Source organism: Emys orbicularis, chromosome 1 (assembly GCF_028017835.1).
Source record: "Emys orbicularis isolate rEmyOrb1 chromosome 1, rEmyOrb1.hap1, whole genome shotgun sequence".
Classification (NCBI taxonomy): Eukaryota; Metazoa; Chordata; order Testudines; family Emydidae; genus Emys; species Emys orbicularis.
This window is the reverse complement of record NC_088683.1, coordinates 292,476,749-292,489,224: the sequence shown is the minus strand read 5'-3', so window position 1 is coordinate 292,489,224 and position 12,476 is coordinate 292,476,749. Positions and strand designations below refer to the sequence as shown.

The window sequence follows — 12,476 nt, the reverse complement described above, 5'->3', positions numbered from 1 at the left end:
ATTAACTCTAATCTGTTGCACACTCATGGTCTGGGAATATGCACTTTATTGATGGTGCTTTTATATATGGAGCAAAATTGTTTTTGTGTGTGTGTTTTTCCATATGTGTAAGCCAGCGGTCTGAAAGAGCTGTCTCTTGTCATCTATTGATAAATTGGGGAAAAAGACCTCAGGAGCAGTTAGAGCCCTGCAAATCTGTGGATATCCATTTCATATCCACAAATATCCATGGACCATGTCTGCATAGCATGGATGGGATGCGGATACAAATTTTGTATCCACACAGGGCTCTATAAACCATACTCCCATGGACTACTTTGCTAAGGTGATCACAGACCTGCTTTGCCAGGTTAATCAACATTGATCGTTTTGGGTTAAAATTCACTTATCTTGGCTGCAGGGGTAATGAAATGTTTTGATCCTTATTGTATGACTACAGGGCAATAGAACTGTACTTAATATGCCCTAATTGAGGAGTCACCCTAATTTGAAATGTCACTTACTGAGTGTGGAGTAGCAAAGTGAAAATCAGAGGAGGTGGGAACAGGTGTTCCAACTTCATGGTGAGGATTCTGTTTTAAGACTTCTAGATGCTATTTGACCCTCTCACTCCAGTACTTAAAGACAGAACTGATTAGACTCAGTTGAGACCTTTTGTCCCTTCTCAGAAATCACCAGAGCTGAAATCACTGCTATGTTTGTCTAGAGAGCTGAGTCTTAGGCCTGGTGTAGAGACAGTGTTCCAGTGAAAGATAACACAGTGAATGTACATTCTAAAAGTTTAGATGTGAACTGTGAAAGGCATATATTTTATCTTATATTTAAACATTTTCTTCATTGAGTGTAAGTCAGTACCTTTCATACTAGAACTACGTCTGAAGATATGATCTTCAGCCTAAAGGCTGGCATGAAAGTGGAGAATACTGTGGGTTTGTCATTAGTAAGCCTTCAGAAATACAAGGAAAGCCTGTCTCATTATAAAGTCTCATTATAAGGCTCTGTAACACTATTTTAGTGCAGTGATTTCCTTGGTTTCAAAATAATTAAATCACTTTTGATTCCTTTACCGATTTTAAAGGTACAAAAGTAATATTCTTAAAATGTTCACCACAAAGACTGCTACAATTTTCATTGCTTTCTAATTTCTCCACTTTAAATGAAATGATTCCTGGCAAATATAATCCTTATAATGAGGCAAGGCAGCAAAACTTCAATTTATTTTCTCAATTAACAAGTAATTTTATCTTCATAAAATTAAGTATTGTAAAAATGGTGATAACATTTTATTAGCCACATAAGTGAAAAATAGAAAATAAAGATTTGTAAGTGGTACCTTTTAAAGGGGGAGGAACCCATCTTGAGGGTGTTAGGGCAAAGAATTCTCAAAGAATACTCAGTGGAATACCAAACATCATTTTCCAGACTTATGTGATATTTATTAGCATAAATTTAGGTGCATTTCAAGACTCAGTTGTTGCAAATGAGTCATTCCACATCTGTTAGAGAGGGAATATTCCCATCTGATAGCCACATTTTGCCTCTGAAAACTAGTGGAGTTTCTATAAACCAATAGGCTTAAAAGTTACTTCTGGTTGGATTAGACCCCAAAAACCTTTGAACAGAAAATTATTTCATTATTTGCCAGTTGCCATCAGACAAAATATAGTCACAGCTGCAAAGCATAACCTGTTTAAAGGGAAAAAAAAATCTAATACCTTTGTTGTTGTCCATTCCTCCAACAGCATACAGTGTTCCAACTGTAGATTTTCTAGGTTTAGTCCTTGGACTTTGCATTAGAGTTCTTCTTTCTGGTAAAAGATGGTATTTCATAGCTTCCAGAATTAGCTTCTGACATTCCAAGTCATCCTTAAAAAGTGCATGATTTTCTAGGTCAGCCAATATCTGTGAATGACACAATCATGAATCAATAATGGTACAGTACTCCTGGATAAATAGTACTATGCAACGGGAAAGCCACCAGAAAATTAACAATATTGTTTACAAAAGTAACACTAAATGTATCATCTTGTTGCAGGCAAGATTCTGTCAAGCTTATTCATTTCAAAACCTTTTATACAAGAAATGGGCAATGCTTTGTTGATCATGAAAACACATTTAGAACAGTTACTTCCCCAAAGTACATGAGATATGGGAGGTATTTACTATTCAGAATTTTGGGAAACACTCTTGTACACCACAGCATGATAACTGGATAAATGTTGATTTTTAATGGCTCCCATTATAGGTAAAAACATTCATATTTAAATGATCACAAATATACTCATTAGTCAGAGTCCTTTGTTAACTTTCTATGGTATTTCACATAGTGGTTTACAGAAATGTACTCTAATTGTTTTCAAATGTATTATTTAGCTATTCATTTGAAAGTTTCTCATGGCTTTTCTGGATTATTTCTGCTTCAGCTGTGTATGTTAGCAGCAATCTGATTTCACACTGCAGACACAGATGAACACTTATACCACTTTCTGCTAAATTTACAGTAATAAAATGACTGCATCTCTTGAAACTGGCACAGGAGTTGTAATCAATATTCATGGGATATGGGTGCCTGATGAACTAGGTTGCCCAAATCAGTAAGTAAATTTAAAAAGAAATTATAGCATGGTAGGATCTGTAAATTTTAGAAGGGGAGACAATAAGTTGAACACTTGAAATATCAGTCATTTTATTACTGTCTGTCTTAGTTATCTCCAAGGTGTTTTTCACCATGATTATCTCAGAACCAAAAGCTGCACTAGAAGAAGAAAAAATAGTTAATTGAGAATACAAGTAAACACAAGTAAACACAGGTAAAATCCAATTATTTGAATGTCTAAACACATAAACCTCTCATTATTGGAGAAATAGACAAAGGAAATTTGATTCCTATAAACACTTCAGATTTAGGGAATACAAACAATGCTAAGAAATCTGAAATTTGGATAATCCAGGTTTACCCTATATGTACTTGGTGCTTGCATATTACTGTTTGTGTGGATGGATTTTGTGGGCACCATTTAGGTACCTATTTCTAAATATATGAACTAATGTAATTTTACTAAACAGTTGTACGAAGGGTAAGTTTTGACTGTTTGGTCCGAGAGCGTTAGAAGTGTTGTAACCCTGGGCAATTGGTATATGGCCACAGAGAAGGTAACAAACTACTAAATCTTTGTAATTCATTTTATGTTTCCATTTATTGACAATGTCACTCAATGAATGAGTATTAGGCAAGAAAAGCCTCACTACATACTCATTACTAATGTATGTTTTATTTTTACATATAGCAAGCTCCTGAGGCTGTATCAAATTATTCCCTTTTCACACACAAATATCCTGCTTGATATGTAAACACTTTTTTAAAAAAGTTGACTGTTATATGCTGTATATCACAGACATTTTCCTCTTGTCTTCTTTTTACCCTCTCAAAGAGTAGCAGAAACATATCAGTATATCAATGTTAAAAGCTAGTAATTTAGGGAGAACAGACTATTAAAATTCATTAGAAACAATGGATCAAGTACATAAAAAGAGCTCTGGGTAATAAAAATATTTATGCAAACAGGAACAGTAAGCTATTTTTTTGTGGAAGATGATAATTTTAAAAGAATCAGAAAATCAAGAGGTCAGAACTCACGGGAAATGAGAGGGAAAAAAAGGACACCGGACACATGTCTGTCTTTGAACTTCAGAAAAAAGCAACATAAACTGCAAAAGGAAGCTGGAGTAATCAGGTGAATGCAAATTTAATTTCTCTCCCTTTTAATAAAGAGAGAGCAGAAGAGTTCCACTGACTTTGGTAGGAAAGAAAACCTATTTGTTCAGCCTTTTAAACATACGAGGGAATCAGATAATTATAAATGGAGAGTGGGGGAGGAGGAGAGTTTGGGAGAGATTCAGTTTCCAGGGGCAGATCCTCAGCTCATGTAAATAAAAAACTGTGCCAGCTGAAAATCTGCCTCCATGATTCTGTTATTTTGATCCAGTTTGGGGGTCCCCACTACATAAAGGATGTGGACAAATTGGAGAGAGTCCAGCAGAGGGCAATGAAAATGATTAGGGGGCTGGGGCACATGACTTATGAAGAGAGGCTTAGGGAACTGGGCATATTTAGTCTGCAGAAGAGAGGAATTGAGGGGGGGATTTGATAGCAGCCTTCAACTACCTGAAAGGGGGGTTCCAAAGAGGATGGAGCTAGGTTGTTCTCAGTGGTGGCAGATGACAGAACAAGGAGCAATGGTCTCAAGTTGCAGTGGGGAAGGTTTAGGTTGGATATTAGGAAAAACTTTTTCACTAGGAGGGTGGTGAAGCACTGGAATGGGTTGCCTAGGGAGGTGATGGAATCTCCATCCTTAGAGGTTTTTAAGGCCCGGCTTGACAAAGCCCTGTCTGGGATGATTTTGTTGGGGTTGGTCGTGCTTTGAGCAGGGGATTGGACTAAATGACCTCATGAGGTCTCTTCCAACCCTAATCTTCTATGATTCTATGATCTAAAAAGCAATAAAGGTATCTCCATAAAACCAGAGAAGGAATATATAATTTGCATAGATTTTGGAAGTGATAAATGTTACTCGGCTCATATTCTGCATATTCATAATATCATACAGCAAACACACACAGGGCCGGCTTTAGGCCGATTTGCCCAATTCCCCCGAATTGGGCCCCGCGCCAGCGCCTAAGACGGCCCCGCGCTGGCACATTTTTCAATTTTTACTCACCCGTCGGCGCTCCGGGTATTCGGCGGCATTACAGCGGCGGGTCCTTCACTCACTCCGGGTCTTCGGAGGCATTTCGACGGCGGGTCCTTGAGTGCCGCCGAAGACCCGGAGCGAGTGAAGGACCCGCTGCCGAAGTGCCGCCGAAGACCCGGAGTGCCGCTGGGTGAGTACGAATCGGGCCCCGCACTCGATAAAGCCGGCCCTGACCACACACCACACAACAAAAACACTAACCCAGGAACTATCCTTGCAACAATGCCCATTTCCAAATCTGTCCACATATCTATTCAAGGAACACCATCATAGGACCTAATCACATCAGCCACACAATCAGAGGCTCGTTCACGTGCACATCTACCAATGTGATATATGCCATCATGTGCCAGCAATGCCCCTCTGTCATGTACTGGACAGTCTCTACGCAAAAGAATAAATGGACACAAATCAAACGTCAAGAATTATAACATTCAAAAACCAGTCGCAGAACACTTCAACCTCCCTGGTCACTCAATTACAGACCTAAAAGTCTCAATTCTCCAACAAAAAAACCTTCAAAAACAGACTCCAATGAGAAACTGCAGAATTGGAATTAATTTGCAAACTGGACAACATTAAATTAGGCTTGAATAAAGACTGGGCATGGATGGGTCATTACACAAAGTAAAAACTATTTCCCCTTGCTAATTTTCCCCTACTGTTACTCACACCTTCTTGTCAACTGCTGGAAATGGGCCATCCCGATTATCACTACAAAAGTTTTTTTTTCTCCTGCTGATAATAGCCCACCTTAACTGATTAGTCTCGTTATAGTTGGTATGGTAACACCCATTTTTTCATGTTCTCTGTGTATATATATCTTCTGACTGTATTTTCCACTGCATGCATCCGATGAAGTGGGTTTTAGCCCATGAAAGCTTATGCCCAAATAAATTTGTTAGTCTCTAAGACTAAACAAGGAGTCACAGCATACTCAGATCTAACTTGCCTCCCAGGTGAGCATATCTTTGTGATAAATGATCCCTTACACCAAGAATCACAGCAATCTTCAGGTTACTCCCACTCCCAAAAGACCAGTCACTTTCCCCAGTAAATTGCATATTAGATCTCACATCAAAGACAACACTTGTAGCTAAGCCTATAATAAACTATATACAGTTTTATTAATAGGAAAAGGAAACAAGGGTAATTTACAAGGTTAAAGCAGGTAAACACAGATATAGAAATGTAATAGAAACTTCTATAATAAGTATCAGAGGGGTAGCCGTGTTAGTCTGGATCTGTAAAAAGCAACAGAGAGTCCTGTGGCACCTTTAAGACTAACAGATGTATTGGAGCATAAGCTTTCGTGGGTGAATGCCCACTTCGTCGGATGCATGTGGCATTCACCCACGAAAGCTTATGCTCCAATACATCTGTTAGTCTTAAAGGTGCCACATGACTCTCTGTTGCTTTCTATAATAAGCAAGCCCTTGAGGTCTAACCCAAACTAAGCCGCTGGAGACCTCTTGCTTATGCCTAGAAAACCTTGACCCCTAGAGTCCAAGCAGCTTAGAGATAAACATATTTGGTGAGGTTTCTCTTCACCAGTCAGGGGGAAGATGCCACTCTGGGAAAGCAGGGATACTTCAAGACAGGCAGGGAAGGAAGGGGAGCTGTATTCTCCTTTACTTAAACCCCATACCTGTCCCTCTTATTAAGGTGAACATGTTCGAAAAGTAGCCTGTATGTTGTTCTCCTCATGAAAGAACCTGCATTTCAGGATTTTTTCAATTATGTTTTCAATTATTAATGTGTATATTTTCTGAGGCTAGATATAATTGCAAGAGCAGCCAGCCTTTGAATACATATTGGCTATTTTTTATTCACATACCAAAAATAGGTTATAAACTAGTATGTGCAATTGTTTTTCGCCACTGGGAAATATGATTTTAACAACTAAAACCCAAACATTTCACTAGTGAATTTTTTAACAATCATATCTACCCTTTTAGGTTTTAGTGACTAGGTAGTATGAATTCAGAAATTATAGCTGCTGATGATGCCGGAGAAGTTTCTTCCAAATACAGTATAGCAGATTAAAACATAACTTTGATTGAACAAACCAGCACAGCAAATATTAGGTTCTGTCTCTGCAAATTACATCTTTGAGAAGTGTCATGGAGAATATCTGAAATTGAATTACCTGATGTCATAGGTTTTCTCATAAAATGTACATTCTTTTCATGTCTTCTAGAAAAAAAATATTATAAATTCATCAGCTTGTGCTGCACTAAATACTCCAAGACTGTAAACCTGTACCTCAGAAGGGAAGAGGGAGGCATTTTACGCATGTCATATACATTCTCTTCATATGGAAGGCATAATAATCTGGACCACAAGGTCCAGCTGCCCAAGTCTGAGTACAGAATATTTATTCTGTAAATAAATATTCAAATATGACCACATATCTTTGATTGATTTTTGAAATAGGTAAAGCAACGTACATAGTGCACTATCCAAACTAATATGCTTATATTCAGCATTCCACACACTGTTCCAGACCTACCCAAAGAGCCACAATTAGGATGATCCTGCTGATGCTGACTCCACATATCTCATTTGAAAGCCCAATCATCCATTAATTTCAAATTCTCAACCTAGTAGGTATCTAAAATGGGTGAACCCTAAATGTTTAGTGTCAACCAGGAGGGATTACAAATTCCATCCTCAGTTTGATTCAAAGCAGCTGGAGGCAAACCACCCTTGCATGTTTGCTTTGAGTTTCAATTGTGATAAACTTCAATCTGTGATGGGAATTCCCCCCCATCCACACACATAAGGAAAAGCTTCCCTCTGTGCCCCAAATTCTCCTCCCCCAGGCAACACACACCATTCTCTCATACAAAATCTAAAATAATCTAAGATAAAGTTTGAGAGGGGGGTCCCAGAACTTGAGGAGAAGAGGTTGGTGTGGGAAATTTTGCAGATGTTTGAACATGCTTTGTCCATGTCCACAAAATGTACCAAAGCTTGAATTGGGCTAAATTTGAATGGGTTCATAGTCTGATATAAATGTTTCCTGTAGTTTTATTGGTATCCTATATTAAAAGCAGTTTATAATATGGTAATACCTGTTGTGGTTTGCTTATTTATGGCTCCTTGTTGAGCTACTTAGCAGGAACTAGTGAGTAGTCCTGGACAGCTGGCTGGTGGGAAGGTGAGTGCTGGTAATTACTTCTTGCCCATTGTAACTCCCTTCGCTATCTCTAGTGCTGCTCTTTCAATAGGAGCTCTGCAAGAGTGGGAAAAGGGAAGCCACTATGCCAGTTGTGTGTGTGGTGTGGTGGGAGGCAGAAATGGAGAAGCAGGAATGGGACAGAGGGGGAAATGGCAGCACATGGCATTTCTGATTATTTATACACAGTCACCGATGAACTACTACAGAAGTTCTCAAAGCAGTAAATTACACAGCTGCATAGCTGCTTAGCCCAGAGGGCCTAACAACAGACAGAGCATGGCTACTGACAGTGCAAGCTCCTCCACATTGCCCCATTCATGAGCTTCAACACTGAATTTGAGGGACCACCAAAACTTGGGGTCCAAGTTAGTTTAGTCTCCACTTCCATTCAGCCCTTAGCCTCCAGTAAGACCACCAGCAAGTGTGTCCACTAAAGCCAACCATAATGGTTGCTTTAAGATGTAGACATCTATACAATAGGTACTGGTTCAAAAGCACAAACTAATAACCAAGCCACCAAGCAGTAATCAAATAATAACTAAAGAGTCACTAACACAAGCCAGATTAAAAAAAAAATACTGCTAATAATAATTGTTTTGACTTGGGCTGTCAGGGTTTGGGCTGCAGTGGTATAAAATTGCAGTGTAGACATTTGGGCTCAGGCTCTCTGGGACCTTCCCCCTTAAAGGGGTTCAGAACCCAGGCTCCAGCCCATGCCCAAACATCTACACTGTAATTTTATAGCCCTGCAGCCTGACTCAGCTGACATGGGCCAGCCACGAGCATTTAACATACATGTTAAATAACTGTTCTTTTGGGGGAAAAGAGAAAAAGTTAGTTGAGATGGGATGGAGCTGTTGTTAAAGTCCAATCCTGTTTCCTAGCAGTCAAAACAACTCAAATACACAAAAGAGAGAAGAGAAAAGAACAGCAAAATGTTTTTAAAAATGCAGCTTCTGTCACTGGTGTTGACTTTCACTTGAAACCTCAATACTGGAAAAACAGGTATAGCACATGTCTTATTAGTAGGGTTACCAGATAACAACTGTGAAAAAACGGGACTGGGGGTAGTAGGTGCCTATATAAGAAAAAGTCCCCCAAAATGGGACTGTCCCTTTAAAAATGGGACATCTGGTCACCCTACTTATTAGCCACTCTAAGACCTGGCAAACTTATACAAGGATCAAAACATTTAGGGCACTACTTTTAACTGCCTCTGATCGCATACTTATGGAAGTGTTTCAAAACATACAGTCCTGGCTGCCAGAAGGAAAAAGGAGGATAGGAAAGAGAAGAAATAATGTGGGGAAGGAAAATGATACACTAACGAGTGTGTATATGACAAGTCTCACATCCCAGGTTGGGTTTGGGATTTAGCCAAAGCCAGAGGAGATGGAGATATCATCTGGGTCCCTCTCTCTGTCCTGGGCTGGCCAGGACATCTTTTGGGCTCAGAACAGCAAGGGCCCAACTGTGTTATGATACATCTTGGGGTCCCAGGAGATGGTGGGAGTTGCAGCCATTATGATGAAGCTCACTGTAGAGGTTGCTGGCAGACAACTTATTCTCGATTTCCCGCCCCAAAGTCTTCATTTTGAGGACCCCACAAAGAGAGTGATGGGCAGAATAAACAATCCCCTCAATATTTTGTTCACCAGTTAGGCCTAATTTCTGACATACCAATTTTGATCTATTGATTTGCAATTCCACACTTCTCTTGTTTACGAGGCATCATCTTAATAAAGTCCTTGAATTATATCAGTTGGTCTTTTTGTTTGGACTAATTTAGTCTGTCTCCCTTTGGCATCTTTTCCCATCAACATTTATAGTCATAAGTTATTGTGACATTGTATAAACTTTCACTCACTTCTCACAGTTGAGCTCACAAATAGGATAAACATGTAGGTCCACATATTACCACAGAAACTCTGCAGGGAGACCTAGGTTCAAGTCTCTGCTCTGGAAAGGGGATTTTAACCTGAGTATCTGTCTACCTAGTTGAGTACGCTAACCACTGGCATATTGAATATAAGGTGAGCACAACCTCCTCCTCCAGTTTTATGAACAACACCTGTATCTAGCCAAAAATCTGGCAGTGTCGATGAGCAGGCGCAGCGCCCCGTAGCTCACCCCCTTCACCCGCAGGATGTCCGGGGACTTGGCCGCCAGCACTGACTTGTGGGCTCGGATCCGCCGGCCGGACACTTCGATCACCAGGTCTGGCTCCTCCGAGACCAGCTGCTGCGGGCTCCAGGGCTGCGCTCCAGCCTGTGGACAGTAAGTGCCAGGCGGCGGCTGGGCAATGTCACCTACTCCCGCCTCAGACTTGGACGGGCGTTGTTAATCTCCCACTGGCTCTTCACCACCCGGATGCTGCTCCGAGATCCTGCTGCGGGGCTTTGTCCCCTGCCCCGGGCGAACTGAAGCACAAGGAGGAGCTGAAACCGCAGGGAGCTTGCAAAGGGAGCGCGGCGCTTTCCCCACCCCCGCTCTCCTTGTCCCCCGCTGATGCGCTCCCTTCCATGGAGCCGGGCTGCTGCTGGCTGCCCTTGCTTCTCTTCGCTTTCCCCAGAGCTTTTCCCGGTGGCCCTAGCTGCTGCTCTGCTTCTCCGCAGAGCCTTTTTGGACAGGTCTTTGCCTCACTGATATTCCCATCACCCGGATAAAGGACACAGGATAGGACTGGGCTCTCCATGGCTCTAGCAGAGGCTGGACCTGGCTAATGTCCCCCCCCAACACACACACTCCCAGCTCATCAGCACAGTCAGCCACCCCTTCGCCTTCCTCTTCTTCCCCCTTGCCTTTTTCCTTTTTTTCCTTTGCGGTTTAAGGTTGAACGTTACTGTGGGTTTTCCTTGCTCAACTCTCCTTCTTGGCACATGGTCAATTTCAGCCTTGTTTCCAAGCCTGGCCTCCTCTCACATGCTGACAGCAGAAAGAGGTGCGGAGCAGCCATCCCTGCAGCCACTCGCTGCTGAACTTTTGAACGTCACTAATTTCAACATTGGTTAGATATCTGTAACCATCATATGTTTGCTGCAGCTTGATTGCTCAGACTTTCCGTGAGTGGCATTGACAGATCAATGTATAGTAATAAAGTATCTCACTTCCTGTTCCTTGGGGGAGTTGGATTTTTTTTTCCTGGAGCAATTTAATTTTCTATGAGCCTTTTTCCTATTTTTTTCTTCAGAGTAAGCGACACACGTTCTTTAACAAGTGAAAGATCATTGAGTTTTAACAGTTTTGATTTACCTAGATGTTCCTATCAGCCTTCATGCATCTCCCAAGAGCCGTTTGACTAATTGCACTGTTTTATTTCAGCTCAAAGAGGAGCTAAAGATTTTCCTTGGACTTTCTGCTCTGAAATTTGCAGCGACAGAGTCAACTAAACATGCTGATGTGTGATTATATTCTGCGATTATTTCCCCAATATGCAAACATGTGTAAAAGCCAAAAAAAAGAGGGGGGGGGGGCGGCCAAATTTTTTTTTGCTTGGGGCGGCAAAAAACCTAGAGCCGGCCCTGCTTCCCCATGTCTAATTTCTATTATTCTGTTCAGTATATTCTCCATTATTGTTACAGCAAAAGTGTGAATGAAATTCAAATTAAAGATAAATTATTTAAACGCTTGATATGAAAATCTCTAAAGGAAAGGTTAAAACATGCCCTGGCCCCAAGGGACCCATGGGGGCTGGCTAAGGCAGCTGTACCTGAAAGGTTGTTAAGAGTGAAATTGTGTGGATTAAATACCCTCTTTTGCCTGGAAGGGGACTAGCAGAGCGACCAACCACAGAAGACATTGGACTTTCTAAAATTCCTTTGTGTTTCAAAGCAGCTCCAAAAAGAAGTGTTATCACTCAGGTCTACCTGACTTAAGCCATGTTTAGCTTTGGAACACAGGCACCATTTAGCCAAATGCTAGTGACATTGGGCTAAGGGGATGGCTATTTGAAAAGTACAGGGCATAGACAGGAGAAGAACAGACAGCATGCAAAAAGCAGAGCAAGACCAATGTTTTCTGATGATAGCACTTGATTCAGTGGTGTTTCAGCAGGGCTTTCTTCAAGTTGAATTGCTGATATGCAGACTTGTTTAATTACACTAGAAAACACCCTGATTCTGTTTTACCAATGTATCAGGCAACTGGTCCACTGTTCCAAAATTTGCTAGGAGGAAAACTATTAGCACTTCAATATAGTTTATATGATAATCATATCATGGCTAGATTGTCGGGCTCAATGGGTAATGATTAACTGCTTGATGTCTAGTTGGCAGCCGGTATCCAGCAGAGTGCCCCAGGGGTCGGTCCTGGGGCCAGTTTTGTTCAACATCTTCATTAATGATCTGGATGATGGGATGGATTGCACCCTCAGCAAGTTCGCGGATGACACTAAGCTGGGGGGAGAGGTAGATAAGCTGGAGGGTAGAAATAGGGACCACAGTGACCTAGACAAATTGGATGATTTGGCCAAAAGAAATCTGATGAGGTTCAACAAGGACAAGTGCAGAGTCCTGCACTTAGGTCGGAATAATCCCATCCAC

The 12,476-nt window shown here is 41.1% G+C and overlaps 1 protein-coding gene across 2 annotated transcripts in view; it reads right to left on the bottom strand.

Annotated features, from left to right (window-relative positions):
- KLHL1 (kelch like family member 1) overlaps window positions 1-12,476 on the bottom strand; it is a 442,456-nt gene that overhangs the window by 107,412 nt on the left and 322,568 nt on the right. For both annotated transcript variants that reach the window (XM_065409976.1, XM_065409983.1), the window contains one exon: window positions 1,716-1,902. In XM_065409976.1, coding sequence (XP_065266048.1) covers window positions 1,716-1,902 — 187 coding nt within the window. The remainder of the gene's footprint in view (window positions 1-1,715; window positions 1,903-12,476) is intronic.